The 25774-nt window shown below is 41.6% G+C and overlaps 1 protein-coding gene across 1 annotated transcript in view; it reads left to right on the top strand.

Moving 5' to 3' along the window:
- gpsm1b (G protein signaling modulator 1b) overlaps positions 1 to 25774 on the top strand; it is a 40714-nt gene that overhangs the window by 5665 nt on the left and 9275 nt on the right. Inside the window, exons 2-11 of the mRNA XM_056290594.1 lie at positions 11256 to 11477; positions 13110 to 13245; positions 13393 to 13535; positions 14598 to 14721; positions 14942 to 15057; positions 19033 to 19188; positions 19427 to 19535; positions 19724 to 19838; positions 24285 to 24355; positions 24952 to 25122. Of these exons, the coding sequence (XP_056146569.1) occupies positions 11256 to 11477; positions 13110 to 13245; positions 13393 to 13535; positions 14598 to 14721; positions 14942 to 15057; positions 19033 to 19188; positions 19427 to 19535; positions 19724 to 19838; positions 24285 to 24355; positions 24952 to 25122 (1363 nt within the window). The remainder of the gene's footprint in view (positions 1 to 11255; positions 11478 to 13109; positions 13246 to 13392; positions 13536 to 14597; positions 14722 to 14941; positions 15058 to 19032; positions 19189 to 19426; positions 19536 to 19723; positions 19839 to 24284; positions 24356 to 24951; positions 25123 to 25774) is intronic.

Raw genomic sequence — 25774 nt, forward strand, 5'->3', positions numbered from 1 at the left:
CTAAGCTCGGGCTCCACCAAAGGGTACAGCAGTATGATCCCAAGAATGAAAGAAGAGGTCCAGTTGAGGAGTCGCATGAAACCAAAGATAAAGGAAGAAAAAATAGCAGCATGACATAATATGGAAGCACCTCTGGAAATTATACAGTGGGCGATAAAATAAGAATTGAACATAAAATGACTTGATGCAAAGTCGATTATTCGCAAGAGAAAACTATTACATAGGATGAAAATAAAGAATGTTAGTTTCAGAAAAAAAGATAAACGGAACTTAAATGGATGTATAAGAGATGAGAAAAAACATGTATAACTCTCCAACCTGAAGTGTTCAGGTCCACTAAGCTTCACCTTTTGGACTAGTGATGAGTGCTTTCAGAGGCTTTAGCTCGCTGACTATGATTAATACAATCAGGTTTAAGCAGCATAGGTCAGAAGGAAGGATAATTTTATTTGAATAAAATGTTTTCAATCTCCAAATATTATTTTGCATGAATAAAGCAACATCTTATTTTAAATAAACTACTATTTCTCCCCTGAAGGGTTTAGCTACTCAGCTCATGTTAAGCAGTTTTTCAGTGATGAGTGGATAGTACATCACTTATGGCAAAGTTCAACTTATGCACAAACCTCATGTAAACCTCCCTAACTTACACTCTGGCCAATAGGGCACATTTACCCTTTGCAGCCATGGCGACAGCATCGGGAGACTGCCTCCTTTAGACCACAGGCAGGCTATTATGGGATGAATGTCTCCCAAACAGAGCAATTAGAGTGGTAATCAGAGGAGAGAATGGTAGACTGTACCGCACAGATACATTTTTAGGTCAGCCGCAAAGATGGCAAGAACAAAAGCCAGTCTCTAAAATCCCCTTTGGCCTTTTTTTCTTACTGTTTTTGTACTATTTCTTTCCTTAAATCGTTCTCAGTCCTGTTTCTGGTTTTTTTTTTAATCCATGCTCCTCTTCTGCTAGTTCCATCCACCTTAACTAGCTGTCTTGTGCTGCTCTGGTTCCTACTCGCGACAAGAAAACACATGTCTTTTCTGGATCTTCCCTCTTCTGGTTTTATTAGCATTGTTGGCATACTCTCCCTCTCCTGATTAATTCACGCCCTGTCTTGCATTCTTTCCCCATTCTTACCTTGTTGAATTAAGCGTTTCCCAATGGCAGCTCTGCTTTTACAAAGGGACATATCTTGTAAAAATATGCGATTACAAAATCAAAACGTCTACACAACGTGTTTTTCGTATTGCCTTTTTCAATCTAGGTTTTAAACATATTCTTGAAATGTTCTTTTTCAAATGTTGGATTCTAATTTCATTAGCCATACCAACTCTTGCTAAGCAGCTGATGAAATATATGCTTTTCTAATTCAGTTGAACATCTTTATCTGTAACTGCAAATAAGATAATCTTTCTTTTTAATTTCACAAAACAACTGAAACAGTCACTCTCACGGAAAGGGATGTGTCTATAGCTGCCCATATTAGCACTATTTTTATGACTCAGAGGAAACATTTTTGGCGCTGACAATGAATTCTACATTTTAACTGCACAGCTTAAATTCCTAAACCACATCACCAGACTTCCTTTACACCCTTTTTCCAAATAATATTTTACTGTTCAGTAATGTGAGCATGTCTTATGAATAGCCTTGTGACCAATGTTTATCCTGAAAACGTTTACTTATTCAATTTGACTTTCTTTCAGTTGAATTACAACTATACAAATTACACTCAATTTAACAAAATAGATACAATAAATTCAACAAATGAGGCACATCAGTGGCAAATTCAATGTCAAAAATTAAAAAGACTTTGGCTAAACTAATAATAATAAAAAAAGGCTCTAAAGCCTTAAATTACCGTACCTACTTGTGCCTAAGAATTTCCTCATGAAAACCATACTTGAGATTTCTCCAAAGGGACAATCCATACTGTCAGTGTTGGTTTAGTATGTGGCTAACAACCCTCAAAGGAAAATATTATTCTACCATGTAAATAGCTATCTTTCGTCTGTATTTCCATAGTAGCCCCTTAATTCCTGACTAAATGGTTTAATTTTCTCCGTTTTTCAGCAATTTCTCAATATATTTGGGTGTTTAATTTTTGGATTTTTTTTTCATTTCTCTTGATTCATTTCACTATAATTATGATTTTTACATTTGATCAGATTTATAGTCAAAACAATTTAACAATTCAAATGAAAATTAAGATTTTTTTTTTTTACCTAGATACATACTGACTCCAATCTTGCAAATGTGAAATCACCCACCCCTAAGTTTTTGCTCTAAATGTCCCTTCCCCAATTTTGATTTATCCTCCCATTTAAACTTTTGTGTACTGCACAGTTTTTATTAGTAAGTACATTGAGCCAATAGATTTTTGCTGGAGTAAAGAAGCAGGATATGGCATTATTGTTGTTGGACATTGTCAGCTTGCAATGTGCAGATCTTTCAAATCTGCAAGTGGGAGGCAGTGCATGCATTATGCTTCACTTTTACCACACATGAAACAGATTTAGCCAGACAGCTGGAGGTTCCTGCTGAGCATGTGTTGTGCATATTTTAGCTCTTGGGAGGATACTGTTCTCTTCATCCTTTGTCTTACTATTTCATGGGAAGCAAAAATTGGAGTATGGGTCAGGCAGTTTGAAGAATTTAACAGGTTTTTTGTTATAGTGCAGGGTATGAACCTGGTGCTGCTGCCTGGTCTACCTTTAACAGCACCCGATTGATAGAAAAGTTTTGTACATACATCTACTGATGCCCCTGGACACATCTTCAGTGATGTTCCTGGAATCATTGTGTGTTTTGGGTCCTTCAACATCATCATACAACCTCCTCCAGGTGACCCAGCTGGGGATGATCATACCCCAGTTTGTATCCAGATGGCTAGCTACTTATGACTCCATGGCTCTCCTCTTTTGAGCCACGGCAATCTTGAGGCCCTTTCTGCTGCCTTGGTGGTACTGTGGATGACTCTCCTCTTCCTCTCTCTCTTGATGCCCAAATATCTGAAGGCTCCTGCTAAAGAACAGGCTGCGAATCCCCTGCATCCAAGGTTGGATATTAATGTTAGGTTACTAGTGCTCTAGTGGTGACACGGTTGCCAGTGGATAGCGCTGTTGCCTCACAGTGAGAAGGTCCTGGGTTTGAACCCCAGGCCATCCCAGGTCCATTCTGTGTGGAGTTTGCATGTATGTTCTCCACGTGTCTGCATGGGTTGCTGCATGGCGGCTGCCCACTGATCCTAGCTACACAGCTAGGATGGGTTAAATGTAGAGAGTAAATTTCCTTTGTATGTACACTACCGTTCAAAAGTTTGGGATCACCCAAACAATTTCGTGTTTTCCATGAAAAGTCACACTTATTCACCACCATATGTTGTGAAATGAATAGAAAATAGAGTCAAGACATTGACAAGGTTAGAAATAATGATTTGTATTTGAAATAAGATTTTTTTTTACATCAAACTTTGCTTTCGTCAAAGAATCCTCCATTTGCAGCAATTACAGCATTGCAGACCTTTGGCATTCTAGCTGTTAATTTGTTGAGGTAATCTGGAGAAATTGCACCCCACGCTTCCAGAAGCAGCTCCCACAAGTTGGATTGGTTGGATGGGCACTTCTTTGAGCAGATTGAGTTTCTGGAGCATCACATTTGTGGGGTCAATTAAACGCTCAAAATGGCCAGAAAAAGAGAACTTTCATCTGAAACTCGACAGTCTATTCTTGTTCTTAGAAATGAAGGCTATTCCATGCGAGAAATTGCTAAGAAATTGAAGATTTCCTACACCGGTGTGTACTACTCCCTTCAGAGGACAGCACAAACAGGCTCTAACCAGAGTAGAAAAAGAAGTGGGAGGCCGCGTTGCACAACTGAGCAAGAAGATAAGTACATTAGAGTCTCTAGTTTGAGAAACAGACGCCTCACAGGTCCCCAACTGGCATCTTCATTAAATAGTACCTGTTAGAGCCTGTTTGTGCTGTCCTCTGAAGGGAGTAGTACACACCGGTGTAGGAAATCTTCAAATTCTTAGCAATTTCTCGCATGGAATAGCCTTCATTTCTAAGAACAAGAATAGACTGTCGAGTTTCAGATGAAAGTTCTCTTTTTCTGGCCATTTTGAGCGTTTAATTGACCCCACAAATGTGATGCTCCAGAAACTCAATCTGCTCAAAGAAGTGCCCATCCAACCAATCCAACTTGTGGGAGCTGCTTCTGGAAGCGTGGGGTGCAATTTCTCCAGATTACCTCAACAAATTAACAGCTAGAATGCCAAAGGTCTGCAATGCTGTAATTGCTGCAAATGGAGGATTCTTTGACGAAAGCAAAGTTTGATGTAAAAAAAATCTTATTTCAAATACAAATCATTATTTCTAACCTTGTCAATGTCTTGACTCTATTTTCTATTCATTTCACAACATATGGTGGTGAATAAGTGTGACTTTTCATGGAAAACACGAAATTGTTTGGGTGATCCCAAACTTTTGAACGGTAGTGTATGTACAAAAATGACTAATAAAGAATATTCTATTCTACTCATTTCTTAGTGGTTTTACCGGGGCAGCCTTACTTGCCCTGATGATCCTTGTTTAAAACTCCCTCTTCAACTCCTGTTCCTATATAGTCACAGCTACCACCTTGACTCCTCCTGTAGCAGCTCCAAAGTTGCCTGCTTCAGCTTTCCTCTCCCTTCCATCGTTCCCATATGTATCAAGTCTGCCTGTACAAATTATTATCTGAAGTGCTCTTGTTACGTCAGTAGTTGTGCTTTTTGCCTTAATCATTGCAGGCAAAAAGAAATACATCCTCAAGGGGACCAATGAAATGTCAAAGAATTGTCAATATATCATATGTTTATTCCTGTGTATCAAGGACTCATGGAAGCCATCATGGAAGAAAAATAATTGTAAACATGTTGAGAAACATTAATGTCAAAACTTAGTGTTAAATGTGCCATGTGTAATATTTCAACATTTTTTAGAATAATATAATTTAGAGATAATAACAGGGTAGGCTTATTTGTACTAACTGAAAAAAAGTAAAATGACTCAGCCCCACTCCCCAGATTTCTCTATTTAGAAACACAGGAGCCAGCACAGCTGTGTTGTTTTTAGTTTTGTTTGAAAACCCTACATCTCAAAAGACTTGGCTTGTGCCTACAGTCCTCATTAAACTATGCAGCGAATGGGGCAGCATGGCTCAGGAGGTATACCGGGTCTTCTAGTAATCGGTAGGTCCCTGGTTCGATCCCCGGCTCCTCCAAAGAGCGTGTCAAAGTGTCCTTGAGCAAGACACGGAACCCCTAACTGCTCCTGATGAGCAGGTTGGTGCCTTGCATGGCAGCCCCCACCATCAGTGTATGAATGTGTGTGTGAATGTGTGACTGTGAGGCATAGATTGTAAAGCGCTTTGAGTGGTCAGTAGACTAGAAAAGTGCTATATAAATGCAGTTCATTTACCATTTACCAGTGAACAATATCTATTGAAGGCATTCAAAAATGCCAGTTGTCAGCAAACATAGTGTATCTGCCCCCTATCTAATTGAATTGTTGTCTTGATTGCTTTAATTTGTTGTAATTCACATTGCTCGGTGTGGGAAGATGGCGGTGTGAACTCATGTTTGCAGCGGCCTCACCCAGTACCGATTATGCAATGTCTTTGTCCACATCTACATCCAAGTTTGTGTCATCTTGTGAAGTTTTTATTTTGATTGCCTATTTCGCTTGGCTGGGAGAGCTGGTGTTGACTCGGCTGAGAGAGCTTGGTGTGTCGTGTCCTGTGGGCCCAGGGACCATGGCCCTGCCTGGAGCTGTGTCCGAAACACAGACCGCGGTCTGACAGGACACAGAAGCAGGGCAGGCTAAGCTAACTGCTAGCCCACAGCCATGCCCAAGAGGGAACACCGAGGTGGTCTGGTGGTGGCCTCTTCTAGCGTCGACTGTGCAATATTTTTGTCTGCGTCTGCATTTGTGTCATCATGTGGAGTGCGGGGGAGGTGTGTCGGGGGTGTCTGGCTGGGGGGCTGGCATTGGGTCGGCTGGGGGGGCCTGGTTTGCCGCTTCCAAGGACCTGCCCGGCGCTGCGCCAAGGGGGAGTACCAAGGGCGGTGTGACAGGATGCGGAAACGGGGCAGGCTAAGCTAACTGCTAGCCCATGCAGACCGGCAGTTCCAAAAGTCATCCTGGCTGGCGTTGGTTCTCTGGACGGAGTTTTTGGACTGCGTTGCAGTGGGTGGACTGTGTTGTTGGCTGTTTGTGTGGGTTTTTTTTCAATTTGTTCTCTGTTTTTATATGTTTTTGGTGGTGTTGTTTTTGGAGGTTTTGGAGACGTGGTTTTGTCTTTTGTGTTGCACTGCTGTGGGCTGGGGGAAATAAAATTTTGTTTCTTTTGTGTGCGTAGTACATGAGATGAAATGACAAATAAATTGTTCCTGGTTACTGATTCCTGCTGAACGACAGACCGGGATTAAAGTAGAATTACACATAAAACCTTTAAAGATCCACATTTCTTGATCAGTCCTCTTCCACCTGTTCTTCTCATTTTATCTTTGGCTGCTATTTCTCGCCTGCTTTTTTCCTAGACCTCTTTGGCTCTTTGCCTGGCCACATTGCAAGTCCACAGAGTGAGATAGCTATAACATATAAAACGTAAAATGGCCACCATCCACAACACTATGTCAGTCTCAAAAATTACCCTTCTGGTATACGTCTCACTCTTAAAAAAAAAATCAATTACATCATTATATTCGTAAGTGTAGTCGGCCAATTTAGAAATGTTGCCGTCCATCAACTAATTGCCTCCACATTCTTAATCTTGCTGGATTTTCATGGCCATTCCTTAATGCAAGATTATCTTGGTTTGCTTGGGTGAAGATTTAAGTGGTTTATTTTATATACTGTATGAATCTGGCAATCTTCTTAGGTAGCGTTTCTGTTCATTTACAATTTTCATCAATATCACTTTGTGTTGTGAGGTTGATTCTAAATACACTGCAGTTGTCTTAATTTAACAACTAGTAGCATTGAATACTGAGAAAATGGCATGAACCAGAAGGGAAACTAGACCATCTGGGGGCTACAGCATCCTCCCTAGGTAATCCAGGATTTTACAACCGAATGAGTGCCAAGCTCATACAGTTGTAGGTGAGATCAAAGCGGCTGTGCTCTCTCTTGCTGCGATCTCAACCACAAGGCACCGAAGCCTTTTGGGTAGAGGTTGGCGTGTCGTGATTAAGTATGACGCTCCAGGGCATGGACATGATGCTGTGGGTTTGAGGAAGTCCGTGCATGCGAGTATGAGAGTACACATGCACACATTTACTATCAGGTGTTAAGTGTGTGTGGTTTTGTGTGTGCGTATCGTGTGCACTATCTGTCAACACAGCAGGGCATTGATGTGTGTGACCTGACCTTATTTGACTCAGCTATAAAAAAAAAGAAAAACACTAGCAAGAGTTTGATCACTGCATAGGGTTGGTAACGTCAGTGGACGGGGACCATTTACTCCTGGCATTTAGGTAAATTTAATCATGCCTGTTCAGTTCAGCAGTAGCCACCATGCAGTTGAGCAGCTTTTTTGTGTTATAATTGTGTTCTTCAGTTGTTTCATCACATCTTTGTCTGCAGTGTGGCTGAATTTTATCTTTTGGTATGAGCAAAACTGCAATGTTGGGTATGACCTTTGTGTTCTAAATATGCTAATATTTAATGGGCTCTTTTATTATTTTGTCTGAAAAACAAAATACAATTTGAGAAGATGTTACACAAGAAAAGCGTACATGCACATCCAGTTATTTTCAAGTTTTAGAGAAAATAACTGACAGATAATTCATGTGCATTATTGCTATGTTATCTTTTTACCTCAGTCAGTCTCAAAGCCTTTTTTACTCACTGTGTTAATGGTCAGTCTTGTAGGCCTGTGTCTTTCCAAATGACCTACCGAGGGATTTGCCAGTCAGCAGATAGTTGGATTAGTCTGAGCTACTCACTATGCTGTGTGCTCTCAACCAAGGAGGTGAAGGTCACTGGATTAGAGATTGCTCTCTCTCTCTCTCGCTCTCTCTCTCTCTCTCTCTCTCTCTCTCTCTCTCTCTCTCTCTCTCTCTCTCTCTCTCTCTCTCCCTTGTCTCTCTCTCTCTACCACCCCCCTCTCTTGCTCTACATCTCTCTCTCCCCCTCCCCCCGTCTCTCTCTCTCTCTATATCTCTCTCTCTCCCCCCCTCTCTCTTGCTCTCTCTCTCTCTCTCTCTCTCTCTCACTCTACCCCCCCACTGGGACAGTGGTCATGCTGAGAGGTACTGGTGTCACTCACTCTGTCGTCACCGACTTGTACCCCTGCTGTTCTTTCTTGGCGACACTTCCTCTTTAGCACTTGGGGCATGGCTCTATACTGGTTGGGAGAACAATTGTCCCTGCACTTTCAGCTGAAGATAAGAGGGGGTTAAACAGAGGGAAATTTAAAATTTCAGCATAAACCCTTTTTTTATTCACAGTGGAATTTAAGTGTTCTTTTTTAAATTCACTTTTGATTGTTTTGGCTGCCGGAGTTCTCCATTTGGTTGTCGTGGAGCTTTAGAAATTCTGAAGAACAGGCATAATTGGCTTGCTTAGATGTTGCATAGAGCCTCTGGTAGGAATGTGCCCAAGTTGGCTCCAATATTGCTAATGCTGTGCATTCAACCGGAGTAATGAAAACGGCTATGGGAACTGGATTTTTGCCTTCAAGTGGACACAGCTTGGAAACCAATCAGCGATAAATGGGATCCTGCAGTCCAATGCATATTGTGTGTTAATTATTCTGCAAGTTTGATATGTCCTTTGTCCACACTGCATCTGACTCGTGTCCTCTAACTGGGGCGGAGAGGGCTGTGTGTAGACTGGTCCACCGTGGACCACGACCTCAAGCGGTGCTAAAGCCTTTAAACCTGGAGCTGCAGGTGTACGTGAAGAAAACGCAAGCCAAGGAAAAACGCAGGTGCAGCTGGGAACCCCGTGTCCTTGTCGCCCCTCTGAACTGGAAACACAATCTTAGTTCGCCTTTTATGTTCTGGTTTATCCGCTGCAATTGTTTTTTCAAGTGGTGTATGGAAAACAAATGAACCCCGGCTAATGCATTTACATTTGAATTGAGACGAAGTAACTCAAGGTTGTGTAAATTTGAACAGGGTACTTTCTTATACTCAAGCTAACAATACTATTTGGAAGATGGCTGGGAAGAATTTGATTAGTAACTTGGTTATTCCAAAAACTGACCATGGGTTCAGTTTTTGCTTGTTACTGTGAATTATCTGCCAGCAAATATACTGAATACCAGATACTAAAAGAAGATTGCAATTACTAATGTCTGCCAAGTATTTAGCAAGTGTAAGGTGATGCATTTTTGTGCCTGAAAATTACTTTACACTTGAAGCGTTTAGTGATCTTCCTTACCAGAGCAAATTACACTGGGTTCAACAGTGAAATACAGTATGTTCAAATTAAATTGCAAGTGCAGTAAGTTAATGATTGTAGCGAAACAAGGATAAAAGCCACAGACAGTGGATATCATATGTTCCTGTGGTTGCCCCCAGAATAAGCATGATAAGGAATCATAAGGTGGAGAAATGAGGCGCAAGGAAGGTGATAGAGGGAATGAAGCAATGTACAAGTGTTAAATACATACAGTGGCAGTGAACCATACCTATATTTGAAAATACTTAAAACTCACACTCTGATCGCTGGATCGAATCCCCATGTTACCTCCGGCTTGGTTGGGCAACCCTACAGACACAATTGGCCATGTCTGCGGGTGGGAAGCCGGATGAGAGAATGTGTCCTGATCGCTGCACTGGCACCTCCTCTGGTCGATCAGGGCGCCTGTTAGAGGGGGAGGGGGAACTGGAGGAATAGGTTGATCCTACCACGCACTACATCCCCCTGGCGAAACTCCTCACTGTCAGGTGAAAAGAAGTGGCTGGTGACTCCACATGTATCGGAGGAGGCATGTGGTGGTCTGCAGCCCACTCCGGATCGGCAGAGAGGGTGGAGCAGTGACTGGGATGGCTCAGAAGAGTGGGGTAATTGGCCAAGTACAATTGGGGAATAAAAAGGGGGGAAAGTGAAAAAAGAAAAAAATACATGTTCTGACAGCATAATAATACTTGACTGTTAAGTAACTTTCAAATTGCTACAAGATGTTTTGTGTTACCAGCACTTTGCATGTAAATGGATAGGCTGTTGGTATTTCCTAATGTGCACTGCACATTTTGGTATCCTCAGGGTAGAAAGAAACAAGACTGTAAGAAAACATTTTGTAGAACAGCCTTCATTAAACTAAACGAGTTGTGAATGGTAAACAGGCTTAAAAAACATACCCTAAATCTGTTTCACTGACCCAACAGTTACCATGGAAACCAAGATATTGCAGCAGTAGGAGGGAAAGCATGCTGATGGCTGACCTGGCTCCTCGCTCCATAGTTGTTACTGGTCTAGCACACATCCCTTCTAATGTAATTCAGTGGACGGGGTACTCATAAACCATGTTCTAACCTTAAAGCATGTTTTAATTTACAATCTTTAGAGGAGTGTCTTTGCAATTTTACTGACTGATTTGGAAAAATAGTTCAGCAATTTGACTTTTCAAAAAACAAAAATAAAACAAAAAATACAAATAAAAACAAACAAATTTGACTTTACTTTTATTGATGATAACACCCACTTAGCATCACTCCAGGTATCAATTGTACCTTAGTTGAATTACTGTGTGGACATGCATATATGTGTATGAATATATTGACCAGCTGATTTTATAGAGAAGGTCTTTATACAGACCTAACAGGACAGCGGAACCACTGAAAGTTGTACTTTCTGTGTCGAAGCCAAGCAGCTTTTGTAGTCTCATTTTGCTGTACAAAATATTTCAGCAAAAACGCTTTGGGCCTCTGCATAACTCAGCGCTGAATGGCATGTAGAAAAACAGTGAGTGAGTATGCAACAGTTACCCAAAAGTGTTAACACATTTTTAAAGCGCTCATGCCAAAAAATAAATTATATCTCTGTATCTATGGTAACAGTCAGTTGACATGGCTAGACACACGCTGTTGCTATGGTGATCCTGCCAAAATATCCCTGATTGTGATGATAAGAATTTTACGTTGCTGTTATAATAAATGGCAATTTGACAGAGCTTCTGTCTCTTAGTTAACGTTCAATACGCTGATGTTATTGTCTATCCTCCCTGGTATTTAAATTTGTATGTTTATATGTGTGTTAAGGATGGAGGCCTCGTGCTTGGAATTGGCCTTAGAAGGAGAGAGGCTCTGCAAGGCAGGAGACTTCAAAGGAGGGACAGCATTCTTCGAGGCAGCCGTTCAGGTAGGCACTGAAGACCTGAAGACCCTCAGTGCCATCTACAGCCAGCTTGGCAATGCCTACTTCTACCTGAAGGAGTATGGTAAAGCTCTGGAATACCACAAACATGACCTCACTTTGGCCAGGTGAGGATATTACCTCTAATCCCTTGTTCTATTGAAATTTTGATGTTTTTTTTTTTGTTTTCATGCCCAAGTCAAGGCAGTTACTTTTCAAAGAATGGTTTTCACTGACAGTCATACTTGATGCTTTTGGCTTGCTAAAAGACATCAGTGAAGTTATCCGACTAAATAACTGAGATTTTATTGATTTTATGTTTCATTTTTATTGATATATTTATTTTATTTGTTTGTTTATTTATTTATTATTTTTTGTATTTATCTGTTATTTATTTATTTCCATCCATCCATTATCCAAACCACTTATCCCAAACGGGGTCGTGGGGATGCTGGAGCCTATCCCAGGAGTCACTGGGTGGCAGGTGGGGAGATACCCTGGACAGGCCGCCAGGCCATCACATTTATTGATTTATTTATGTTTATTAAGTTTGAGATTTTATTGAGGCTTTATTTCCATCCATCCATCCACTATCCAAACCGTTTATCCTGCTCTCAGTGTCGCGGAGATGCTGGATCCTATCCCAGCAGTCATTGGGTGGCATTGGCTTTATTTCACCACAACAAAATTGACATCCCATCGTGTGAGGTGGTGTAAAGAATTGAACACTAGCAGAAATGAATTACCACAGACTTGGAAAACTAGAAGCTGGTGAATCACACCACTAAAAATTATAAGTGTAAGAACATTTTAAACCGCAGCAAAGAAAAATATGAATTGACCAATGTTTAAATATGTTTATCACAACATGCCATAGTATGAAATAATATAATGGGTCATTTGGCACAGAGGTTACCTCGGAGGAAAAAAAAGTGAGGGGGGTCTTTCATAGTATGGAGTGATCAACGACCGGTTTGATAATTAGCTCTTACGGCAAATCCTATCCTCTCAGAGATTAAAGGGGCTGGAGCTCTGGCAGAGATGCGATTAAAGACCCAAGAAGGCTTTACTCTGTCCAAGTTCAAGCTGGGCCACTCAAACCTACTGCAAGCAACGAAGATGCCCACATAAATATCTGTCTTACAGAATCCCCAAAAAATATCAAATGTTTTGGGGCGTCCGGGTGGCGTGGCCGTCTATTCCATTGCCTATCAACGTGGGAATCACTGGTTTGATTCCCCGTGTTACCTCCGACTTGGTCGGGTGTCCCTACGGACACAATTTCCCTGTCTGTGGGTGGGAAGCTGGATGTGGGTATGTGTTCTGGTCGCTGCACTGGTGCCTCCTTTGGTCAGTCGGGGTGCCTGATCGGAGGGGGAGTGGGAACTGGGGGTGAATAGCGTGACCTCCTGGCGAAACTCCCCACTGTCAGGTGAAAAGAAGCGGCTGGCGACTCCACATGTATCGGAGGAGGCATGTGGTAGTCTGCAGCCCTCCCCAGATCGACAGAAGGAGTGGAGCAGCGACTGGGACGGCACAGAAGAGTGGACTAATTGGCCAGATACAACTGGGAGAAAAAGGTAGAAAAAGAAATCCAAAAAAATTGTTGTTTTTTTTTTCCTAGATAAATGAATCGGCATAGAAAGAACTTCCATTTGCAGACTACTGACTGTCAGTGTAGAATCTTAGATGCAGATGCAGTTGGTTGCTCTTGCAGCTCAGAGTACCATCAAACATAATGAGTTTCTTGTATTTTGCAGGACAATAGGAGACAGAATAGGAGAGGGAAAAGCCAGTGGCAACCTAGGCAACACATTAAAGGTGTTGGGGCGCTTTGATGAAGCGGTTGTCTGCTGCCAGAGACATCTGGACATCTCTCAAGAGCAGGGCGACAAGGTAACACACACAGTGCGCACACTTAGGCACAGAAACACTCATGTGTAGAAAGACTGTCAACACAATTTAGTCCTTCACGTCTATTGAGTTGTCTGTATCTAACTTTTTACTTTTCTCCCTTGTGCCATCAATCTTGATGACTTTAAGGTGGGGGAGGCTCGAGCGCTGTATAACATAGGAAATGTGTTCCATGCTAAAGGGAAGCAGCAGCTGTGGGGCTGCACCCAGGAACCCGGAGACCTGCCGCCGGATGTCAGGGACACACTTCAAAGAGCTACTGGCTTTTATGAGTAATTATAATTGATAATATGCAGTACAAGAACACACACACACACACACACACACACACATAAATATATCATTTTTTTGTGTGCACATGCATGCGCTTGTGTGTACTTTGTATTTGCATGTGTCATCTCTCTGTCTCTCTCTCACACTGTCTCTCTCTGTCTCTCTCCCTCTCTCTCTCTCTCTCTCTCTCTCTCTCTCTCTCTCTCTCTCTCTCTCTCTCTCTCTCTCTCTCTCTCTCTCTCTCTCTCTCTCTCACACACACACTCACACAAACTGCATGGGGCTGATATCTAGGGCATAATAAATTCCACTCGCTGCGAACAGTATGTAATTAACATGAATGTGTGAAGGTGCCCGTGATAATAAAACAGGCTTGACTGCATATTGGAAGAGGAAAAAAATAGCGTGCAACTGTATTAACAGCAAAAGGCAAATGCAAGTGTCCACAAACCCCATGAGTTTACATGGTACATAATTGTTTGGTATGACAACTGTATGAAAGACCATGGCCCACGTCAGCATGCTTTACTGCCTGCAAGCTATAAACTAAAGCACGTGTTATTTTAGTCTCCACATTAGGGTAAGATATCTGTGAATGTTCTCATTCATCCAGGTCATGGTTATCCAAAGGAATTGAATCAAGTGTAACTGGACTTGGTATATATCCGTGACGACGTTTCGCCTCTCATCCAAGAGGCTTCATCAGTTCGTGCCTTTCCGACTAGACCAAGCTAGTCAGGCTAGCTTGGCACGAACTGGGGAAGCCTCTTGGATGAGAGGCGAAACGTCTTCACGGATATATACCAAGTCCAGTTACACTTGATTCAATTCCTTTGGATACACATTAGGGTAAAATCACACCTCACACTGGACTACCATGTTTGCTCGGAACTTTGAATAGTCTCTGATAAGAGAGCTGTTGATAGCTAAAATATTCATTCCACTAAATGATACAGTTAGGTTTGCATATTTACACCTCTGTGCCACATTACTTAGTGTAACTTCATTTGGCAGTTACAAGGGGATCTTCTGGCTAAGTTTATCTGTTCATGTCTGTGCAGAATGAACCTGTGTTTGGTCAAAGAACTCGGTGACCGAGCTGCTCAGGGGAGGGCCTTCGGTAACTTAGGGAACACCCACTACCTGCTCGGAAACTTCGTTGAAGCGATCAAGTTTCACCGCCAAGTAAGAAACCTGTTTCTGTTCAATAATATCATATTTGCATGACTGTTATGCATATTTAGAGGTAGGTACAAGTGCCATTTAAGGAGTGAAGTTCTTCAGCCATTGGTTGGGCTTCGCCGGCTTTAAGAAACACAGTGATTTCCCTTCCTTAATGCTGCTTTAAAGTATGCTTAGGGCTGCTAGATTTGTTGAGCTGATGACGGTGTTCTGCTATTCACAGCGACTCTCTATTGCCAAAGAATTTGGCGACAAAGCAGCAGAGAGGCGAGCCTACAGTAATCTTGGAAATGCTCTGATATTCCTAGGCCAGTTCAACACAGCGACAGAGTACTACAGGTGAGGGGAGAGACATCTTGTGGAGGAAAGACGGAAGAACTTGTGGTGAGGAGAGAAAATGTGATTGAGAGGGTGTATTAAATACCAGATCGGATCAAATTTGATAGGAAGCTTAATAAGTTGACACTTAAATTTATAATCCTGAAATTTACATGTAAACAAATGTCGTTTTTGATACTTCCAAATTGCTGCCACATTTAAAGACAACAGCTTAATCAAGAATGTCCAAATCTGGGTAGTGGAGCAGTCTATTCCATTGCCAACCTACACGGGGATCGCCGGTTTGAATCCCCGTGTTGCCTCCAGCTTGTTCAGGCGTCCCTCCAGACACAATTGCCCATGTCTGTGGGTGGGAAGCCGGATGTGGGTATGTGTCCTGATCACCGCACTAGCGCCTCCTCTGGTCAGTCGGGGTGCCTGTTCGAGGGGGAGGGGGAACTGGGGGGAATAGCGTGATCCTCCCATGGGCTGCATCCCGCTGGTGAAACTCCTCGCTGTCGGGTGAAAAGCAGTGGCTGGCGACTCCACATGTATTGGAGGATGTGGTAGTCTGCAACCCTCCCCGGATCAGCGGATGGGGTGGAGCAGCAACCAGGACGGCTCGGAAGAGTGGGGTAATTGGCCAGATACAATTGGGGGGAAGAAGGGGAAAAATTCCCAAAAAAAAAAGAATGTCCAAATCGTGAACTCTTGTAGTGATGGTTACTGTCAAGTCAGACTCTCCCTAAGAAAAAGACGGTGCATTGCCTTCTTCATCTTCAGCATGGCAGAGAAGTGATAAAGATGAAGGGTAGGAGTGGTGAGTTTAAAGAGGAAGCTAAGGTGTTTGTTAGCATGCTGATGTGGCAGAACAACCTTTGAAAAGACTTTTACCAAAAAGTTGTAGGTAAACCCCATTTTCAATCATGTTTTTATTCATATGACATCGTTAATGGTGCTCGTTATTTCAATATTTGTGGATTATTTTTTTTCGTCAAATTTGACAGCGATAGAGAATATCAAAATGTGTTTGTATGTAAATCTCCTGGACAGGGTTGCTCCAGTCATCACTAAATCTTTCCCTACATTTGTGTTTAAAGTCTTTATTGGAGTGTTGGTTTTAACTAGCAACATGTCAAGTAGTGATTTAATAATTTGGGTTGCAATGTTCAAACACAATGTCGTAGCTAGTGAAGCCTTAGTTATGGGTAGCTCTTCTACTCGACAAATATCAAAACTGCAAGCCATTTTAACGTATACTAGAGTGACCGGATTCACAATTACAGATATCTATAATTTTTTTACAACTAGTTGTAATTGTTATTCTGATTTTGACTTGTAAAATTTAAGTTACTTTTGCCATTAGGTTGTACATATCCAATTAAAGATACAATTCGGTTTTGAGTACCTGCAATGTGAATAACAGATATTTTCATTGAAATTATGGCTAGTTGTAACCCGAATGGGAAATAGCTTCACTTTAGTTCTGACTACTCATAATTTCAATTAAATATTTTTTTAATTGGGGGCATCCGGGTGGCGTGGCGGTATATTCCGTTGCCTACAAACACAGGGATCGGCGGTTCGAATCCCCGTTTTACCTCCAGGTTGGTCAGGCGTCCCTAAAGTCACAATTGGCCGTGTCTGCAGGTGGGAAGCTGGATGTGGGTATGTGTCCTTGTCGCTGCACTAGCGCCTCCTCTGGTCGGTCGGGGCGCCTGTTTGGGGGGATGGGGGACTGGGAGAGTAAAACCTACCCTGATAGGAGTTTCAACACCTTTCCATTGACTGACTGTCTCACACCGTAGGTCATTATTTTATTAGCAATTTACTTGAGTGCAAAATAAAAATCTCCCAACTGTACTGGTTTGGTATTTTTTTGGCTCAAAAGAAGCCCACCCATGCGGAAATGGGTGGGATGGTGCAGCTGGGGTTGTGTTGATGCAGATCTGTTGACACAGTACCATATTGGTGTCCATTTTGGCTTGAACTTGCACTTACACCTCTGCTGGCTCAGACCATGTCTTAAGTGCAGACGCAGATGCTAGGAGCTATTTTCTGCACAGAAAAAGCTCCTAGCATCTGCGTCCAGTTGAGGAAGCATGGAAACATCTATCCAAATGTGTTTTAATGGATGTTAGCCTATGCATTTCAACCCATTGAACTAAATATTTAAACCAATAGGAACAACTAACAGAATGCCATGTTCTGAACAAGTTAAACAGAGAAAAAAAATGGCTATGTGGCTGTTGAATTTGATGTGAATCAGAGAGTTTGTCCTCATCATGACACACACAAAATTCAACCTAACTTGGCAAATTGAGTATCTGTCTAGACAGATGTGTCCACTAGGACAACAGTCTACACTAATATCTGACATCTGGTATCCTGTGGGTCCTGTGAGCCGGGAGTTCATTCTGCTGTCAATCCAGTGAAGAGGATGGGAGATTTGTTTTCCTACTGTGTCACAGAATTGCAATATGAGTAAATTTATAAGTTCTGTCAGTCAGGCTGTTTAATGGTCACCTACTTGCATACTGCTTCAAATTATCTATATTTTGTTTTGTTACAATCTGTAGGAATGAAGTATATATATATATATATATATATATATATATATATATATATATGGAAAACGGTGGCATTACAAGGAAATTATTAACCGCCGCCGGATTTCATACATCCAAGTTGATCGAAGAGTAAGGCAGGGTGATTCTGGTAGGCTTTCGTCCTCAATCATCACGAAAATGACAATACGTTGCACCACAGTGCATTTACAGGGTATGAGAGGCGCTGATTTGATTGGCCAAGTAGAAGCCCGCCTCAAATCTCCCTGCTTATAATGTGTCCACCCTAACCCAACCGCTTTATCAACTGTGCCAGGGCTGCGCTTGCATCTCAGGTCACCAAATTACAAAAAATACATTTGCCATGCCCATATGTACCTGTGCTTGCACTTGCATCTGCACCTGGTTTCATGATAATAGAGCTCTTTATATGAAATCGTCTTGCCATACACCTGCCTCGTGAGGCGATGTCTGACAAAGATGTCCTCATTGTTTGATAAGTCAAGGGGATGCAGTCATGTAAGACCAGCCGACAACTAATATATTTTTCATTTTCAAGTGATAGTTCAAACCGTTTTCAAGCTGGGCATTGTTACATTTTTAGTTTAAGTTCTAGGTCTTTCTCCCCGTTTTGATAAAATGTTACAGTTCTTCGTCAGCCAGCTGTAACAACGACACCATCAAGCCAGTATGTTTTAGAATTTAATAACTACACAGCAACAGCTCTCAGTAATAACTAGAAAGAATGTTGTAGTACATATTTATTTATTTTCCCCCTTTTGGTCTCCAATTGTATCCGGCCAATTACCCCAGTCTTCCGAGCCGTCCCGGTCGCTGCTCCACCCCCTCTGCCGATCCGGGGAGGGCTGCAGACTACCACATGCCTCCTCCAATACATGTGGAGTCACCAGCTGCTTCTTTTCACCTGACAGTGAGGAGTTTCACCAGGAGGACGTAGCGCGTGGGAGGATCATGTTATTCCCCCCAGTTCCCCCTCCCCATCGAACAGGCGCCCCGACCGACCAGATGAGGCGCTAGTGCAGTGACCAGGACACATACCCACATCCGGCTTCCCACCCACAGACATGGGCAATTTTGTCTGTAGGTAACATGGGGATTCGAACCGGCGATCCCTGTGTTAGTAGGCAACAGAATAGACCACTACGCTACCGGAACGCCTTAGTCCATTTTCATTAAGTGTGGTGTAAATTCTGGCTTGGTAAATATGTGTCAACTAAGCTTGGTAAGGACTCACAACTGGTGCTACCGACCCTGGATACTAGCTTTACCAAAATATCCCTCTTGTCCATTTACTTTCCTACCTCATATTCTTCTTTCAACAGTCTTGTCCCACACCATTTTCTGCCATTTCCTCCACCCGTTCTCTCCTTATCTCATTCTCTCACAACTCCTGCCCCGCTGTGTACAGGAAAACCCTGCAACTGTCTCGGCAGCTGAGGGACCAGGTGATGGAGGCACAGGCGTGTTACAGCCTAGGCAACACCTTCACCTTGTTGCAGCAGTATGAGAGGGCCATAGACTACCACCTTAAGCATCTGATCATAGCCCAGGAGCTTACTGACAGGTGGGACAAGATGTCTGTCAGTGACATGTGCACACACATGCATGCATGTACCAATAAATAAATAAATAAATGCCATCAGGCACAGACCCACACATACAAACACACAGGACAATTTACTCTTTACTAAAACTTTTGTGGTGCCACTTGTGTGTGCGTGTTTGTGTGTGTGTGATTGTGTGTGTGTGTGTGTGTGTGTGTGTGTGTGTGTGTGTGTGTGTGTGTGTGTGTTGCTCAATAGGGTTGGAGAAGGCCGTGCTTGCTGGAGCTTAGGAAATGCTTATGTGTCTTTAGGGAACCACAGACAAGCTCTCCACTATGCCCGGAAGCACCTGGACATCTCAAAAGAGGTAAAGTTATTTTGTGCCTTGTTTGGTATAAAACACATCACCATTGCTAAATGATGCTTTCATTTGACGAGCTCACGTCTCTTTTCCTGTCTTTTCCTTTGTTTTCTTCTCTCCCTCTATTACTCGATCAATTTCTTTCCTGTCTATATCTACATTTGGTTTTGTCTTTCCTGTCCCCTATTGATTAGATTGGCGACAGAAATGGGGAGCTGACAGCCAGGATGAATGTAGAGCAGCTAATGGAGGCGCTTGGCGTCAATGAGAGTGACCTTTCACCCTGCGGCTCAGAGTTTGAGATGCAAGGTGAGAGGAACACAATTCATCTAACTGACATTACTTGGTCACCAGGAGTCATACAAAGTTAATGGAGAAGGAAACACATGGTGGAAAAATACAGTTAGGAAGACGGGTCATGCTATAAACAAACAATTGATGTGAAGCAATGAAAATAGAGTTCATACGTATATCCATCTCCAAAAGTCAGGTTTTAAACAGAATTGCCTCATCAGTGATCATTGTTTCATAAATGCCACCACTGAAACTACTGTCACCAACCAAAGAAATGCCCTCAATTGCTGGCATAAATGCTCTGACATTATGTTGGCTAAACATGTGAAAGCTACACAGTGGGTAGGAATTGGGGCATTATGGGTGTCCGGGTAGCATAGCGGTCTATTCCGTTGCCGCCAACACGGGGAACTCCGGTTCGAATCCCCATGTTAACCTCCAGCTTGGTCGGGCATCCCTACAGACACAATTGGCCGTGTCTGCGGGTGGGAAGTTGGATGTGGGTATGTGTCCTGGTCGCTGCACTAGCGCCGCCTCGGGTCGGTCAGGGCGCCTGTTCGGTGGGGAAGGGGAACTGGGGGGAATAGCATGATCTTCCCATGCCCTACGTCCCCCTGGCGAAACTCCTCACTGTCAAGTGAAAAGAAGCAGCTGGTGACTCCACGTGTCAAAGGAGGCATGTGGTAGTCTGTAGCCCTCCCCGGATCGGCAGAGGGGGTGGAGCAGCGACCAGGACGGCTCGGAAGAGTGGTGTAATTGGTCGGATACAAGTGGGGAGAAAAAGGGGAGGGGGGGAGAATTGGGACATTAGCATTCAGAATCAGATTCAATCAGAAAACTTTATTCATCCCCAAGGGGAAATTGGAAAATTGGGTCCTATTAGAGACACTCACGCTCCAACCTTTCTAATCCTTTTTTTTAAAATTTCCTGCACTAAAGGACATTATCAGTCTAATTTCAGCTTACTCGAAGCCGTCCCAGCCAATTTCCACCATCTTCTGTGCAAAAGTTGTTTTCAGTTTACATATATCGACCCCTCTGTATTGATGAGTGTCACTGGTGGAGTTTCTCAGCAGTGAGCCTATGTGATGCGTCGCTCTCCCAGCAGACTGCATGGCGTCCCCTAGTGGCAATACAGCAGCAAAACAAAAACGATCACAACATTCTCATTAATGATCAGACATGCATGAAACTTTTCTTACAGGCTTTCGTTATTACAAGCTACCAAAAACAAGCTACCAAGCCATGCATGTATTTATGTTGCATTTACTCTTCCTTTAAGGCTACGAAGGTGTATGGACCAGAGCATTTTATATAGTGCTGTAATCTTTGGTCCCTTCACTGTAATTACATGCATTTGAGAGGCCCTCAGAATAACACGTGATTTTTTGCAGAGTAAATAGCATTTGGAAAGCAGGAAAAAGGGGAGACACAAAACAATACTAGAGGAAATGTAAAAGGCAAATAGATTAAAAAATGTTTTTCAGGATTCAGTATAGCTTTGCTTTAATAAGCCTTAGCGCACAAGCAGTAGCACTACCTTATTTTCACTATATTGTGCCCACTCATCACACACTCCCCTAACTGCTCACACACACAAACACACACACACACACACACACACACAGAGGGAGAGAAAGGGATAAAAACATACTTTTCCTTTAACAATTGGGTTTTTAGTGTCAGCGTCTGTAGTTTGTGCATGTTATGTGCCCTCATAAAATGAAAAAGCCCTCACTGGATGCTATAAATGGAATAACACTAGAAACCATTAAACACTGTCATTACAACACTTCAGTTTCACTTAATGGAATCACTACAAATTATAGTTCTTCAGACAATGAGGTGAGCATTGTCACTTACTGATATTACATTGATTTCATTTATATGACTCAAATTGTGTGGGGGGGGGGGTCACACTCCTTCACTTTGAGTACCATTGAAAAGCTTTTTACAGTATATTATGAAAACTGTTTCAAGTGCTTACCATTGTTGTCTTTTAAATCCATTTTGTCATATTTTGTCATATACCTGATATTGTTATGGTTCAGGATCACAGTCTGGAACTTTTAATGCAAGGGTTTCACAAAACAACAATTTGACTTGATAGGTTGCTCATTTTGATACTGGAAAATAATAAAAACATTTAAATGAGTATAAAAAGTGGTTTAAGGAACATATAATTGCTTAAGGATACTGAGAAAGCCCCCTTCAACATTCATCTAAATATTCATAAATGACCCTGAACCCCTAGACAAAACAAAATATTATAATTGGTATGAGAGTCAGGGATTGTGCCTCAGCCAGGAAAATATGCTTGCCCTTGCTGTTACGTGCAATATACAATAACCGTGCAATAACTTTAGATAATTGTACCCTGTGCAATAACTGAACATGTGAACACCCTGCTACACTTTTTCTTAATGCACATTTGCTATATTTTTATTTCTATTTTCTATTTTTCTACCAATGCTCTTGGTCCACCCTGTTTTTATATATAAGTATATATCTTTATTCTATTTAATTTATAGGCACCAACTACTTAGATTTTTTATATATTTTGTATGTTCTCTACAGTTTTTCCATTATATTCTTGCCATTTTGTGTATTTTTAATATTGTGTGCTTTTGGACGATGGGAGTTGTACTTACGCTTTAATTTCCCTTGGGATCAATAAAATATCTATCTATCTATCTATCTATCTATCTATCTATCTATCTATCTATCTATCTATCTATCTATCTATCTATCTATCTGTCTGTCTGTCTGTCTGTCTGTCTGTCTGTCTGTCTGTCTGTCTGTCTGTCTGTCTGTCTGTCTGTCTGTCTGTCTGTCTGTCTGTCTGTCTATCTATCTATCTATCTATCTATCTATCTATCTATCTATCTATCTATCTATCTATCTATCTATCTATCTATCTATCTATCTATCTATCTATCTATCTATCTATCTATCTATCTATCTATCTATCTATCTATCTATCTATCTATCTATCTATCTATCTATCTATCTATCTATCTATCTATCTATCTGTCTATCTATCTGTCTGTCTGTCTGTCTGTCTGTCTGTCTGTCTGTCTGTCTGTCTGTCTATCAATGCCTGTCCAAGTCTAGAATTGTCTGTTCTTTAATGAAAGTTTCCCTACAAACAATTTGCTAGAAAATTAAAATAAACAAAATATAATTCCTCAGAGAGTGACACGAAAAGGTCTAATTGTTATTTTAGGATGGTCATTTTGGTGTTAAGGTTAGATTATATAAATACACTGTGTAATACATTCATGTTTCATCTGCTATCCTATCATTTCTACCATAATAGAGTTTTGCGACTGTAGGTTGTCAACGAAGTTGAATTGTTATTTTTGTTTGTTTTTATGCAAAGCATAAACAACAATACAGTTGTAAAAGTTTGGTAGCAACAGAGAACTTGAGTGTTGAAGTATCTTGATGGACTAGAGTCATGGAATAGCCACACAAATATCCGAAGGTCACTTTAGGCCTCCCTGTGTTCTCCACAGTCCACAGAAAATATCTGGTGGAAGTGTACAAAAGGCATTTAATTTAGTAGGTGTTAATCTAAGGATGAGATAGCCATCTTACAGGCGATGGACTTAAAACTAGATGGAAGTGAGTCTAAATTAGAGAGTAAACAAAGAAAGTGACCAGGATGTCGCCTCGCCTGCTGCCAAATGACTGCTGGGATAGGCTCCAGCATCCCCACAACCCTGAGAACAGGATGGGCGGTTTGGATGTTGGATGGATGGACAAAGAAAGTGTAAATTTACTGTGCAAACTGAACACGTTCTCAGATGGTTGCTTTTGCCTGTCAGTACTGTTTAAAATAAATACTCTATAGCTGGGATGTATAAGCATAGTATACCATTACAAAATATATAAAATGATTACATGATCTACATTCATCCATCCATTATTATTATCATTATTATTATTATTATGACTGCTGGTATATGCTACAGCATCCCTGCGACACTGAGAGCAGGATAAGCAGTTCGGATAATGGATGGATGGATATTATTATTATTATTATTATTATTATATGATTATATGAGCTACATTATGCTGTTTATTCAGTTTCAACATGAACCGAATGGATGACAAAGCACTTGAGAATCTTCATTTTAAGATAGGAAGATGACATCATTTTGGTTTCCCTACATTCAAATTGCCCCTCAGCTCACACAAATGAGAGCAAATCAAAGCTATGTAACACTAAATAAACTTTACAATGTTGTTTAACTCGTCATCTATGGTAGTTCTGTGATGATCGTTTCTGTAAAACCTTCTCCACAAACCAACTCAACCCCAGGTTTTAAAATTCCCTGCTGGAGTAAAGAGCTAGCGCTGTGTTCTTTTTGCAGATCATTGGATGTTTAAATCTTATATTCACACCAAACATCATGTGACCGTCACTTGTATGTATTGTTTGATTTTATTCTGTAGGAGCAAGACCCAAATTCACCAAGAGGAACAGCATGGACAGTGTAGAGTTGTGGAAATACTCCTCAGATAAGGTGAGTTTGTTTGTTTGTTTATTTTTGGTCTTAACACATTTCATTTTGACACTTCCGGGGGAAACCATGGATGAAAGCAGGCACCTATCTCTTCCTGAATATTACTACTACTACTTTCAGTTGCTCCTGTTAGGATTCGCTGCAGTGGCTCATCCATTTCCATCTATTCCTGTCCTCTGCATCTTCCTCTGTCACACCAGCCACCTGCATGTCCTCCCTCACCACATCCATAAACATCCTTTGTCCTTCCTCTTTTCCTCTTCCCTGGCAGTGCCATATTCAGCATCCTTCTCCCAACATACCCAGCATCTCTCCTCCGCACATGTCCAAACCATCTCAATCTTAACTCTCTTGCTTTGTCCCCAAACCATCCAACCTGAGCTGTTCCTTTAATATACTCGTTCCTAATCCTGTCCTTCATCGTCATTCCCAATGAAAATCTTAGCATCTTCAACTCTGCCACCTCCAGCTACGCCTCCTGTCTTTTCGTCAGTGCCACTGTCTCCAAGCCATATAACATAAGCTGGTCTCACACCCTTCCTGAATATTAAATGATCATAAGTCCAAATCTGACAATCTATATACTTTTACAACAGAATGGGGACAGCCAGGATTTGGACAGTATATCCAGGAGATCAAAGAATCAGCTGCTGCAGCCGGGCAAAAGGAAGGGCTATCCTGACAGTCAGTCATCAGATGAGAGACAGTGGTTAGACTCTCCAGTAGATGCTGATGACATCACTTTGCAAGTCCCACCCCCTGTGTCAGTGAGTAGCTTTGTTACCCCAGCAGCTGTTCTTACTAACCCTTTTTTGTTTTTGTTTTATTACTTGTAATTATCTGATTTGATGTGTTACCTCCCCGAGTATCACTACTCCTATTGCTCGCTTGCTTCCTTTCTTCCTTTTAATATTTGAATATGTTTACATTTGAATTTGATGAGTAGTTAAACAAGAAATGTTAGCTACTGAATAACATATGCTGTTAAAACACATATTTAATGGTAATTTCTCAATATGCTAGTCATCAGAAATTGCTAGTTTTCAAAAAACAAGCATTTCGATTACTTTTTAAATCACATCTTCAGCTGGTAAGAAGCACCAACTCAAAGACTTGATTGATATATTACTGTTGGCTTTGCTGACAATAGCAATAGTGTCTCAGCGGCTTGTAATTGCTTAAGGTCCAAATTAAATCTTACAGTTCCTTTGCAGTATTAAAGTGCTCCGCCAGAATGCATTATCCTCAGTCAGCGGCTCAAATTTCCCCTGCATTTCAGATGCCAGCCTCCTTATTCAATCAATGAGCACCCACCTGACAGATATAAGAGCTAAATGGGTTTCGCAAGCCAATATAGTAGTAGGCAGTCTGATACAGGTTGTCATGAAAACCATTAAAGGGATCTTAAATGCTCCTAAA

Source organism: Lampris incognitus, chromosome 12 (genome assembly GCF_029633865.1).
Source record: "Lampris incognitus isolate fLamInc1 chromosome 12, fLamInc1.hap2, whole genome shotgun sequence".
Classification (NCBI taxonomy): Eukaryota; Metazoa; Chordata; class Actinopteri; order Lampriformes; family Lampridae; genus Lampris; species Lampris incognitus.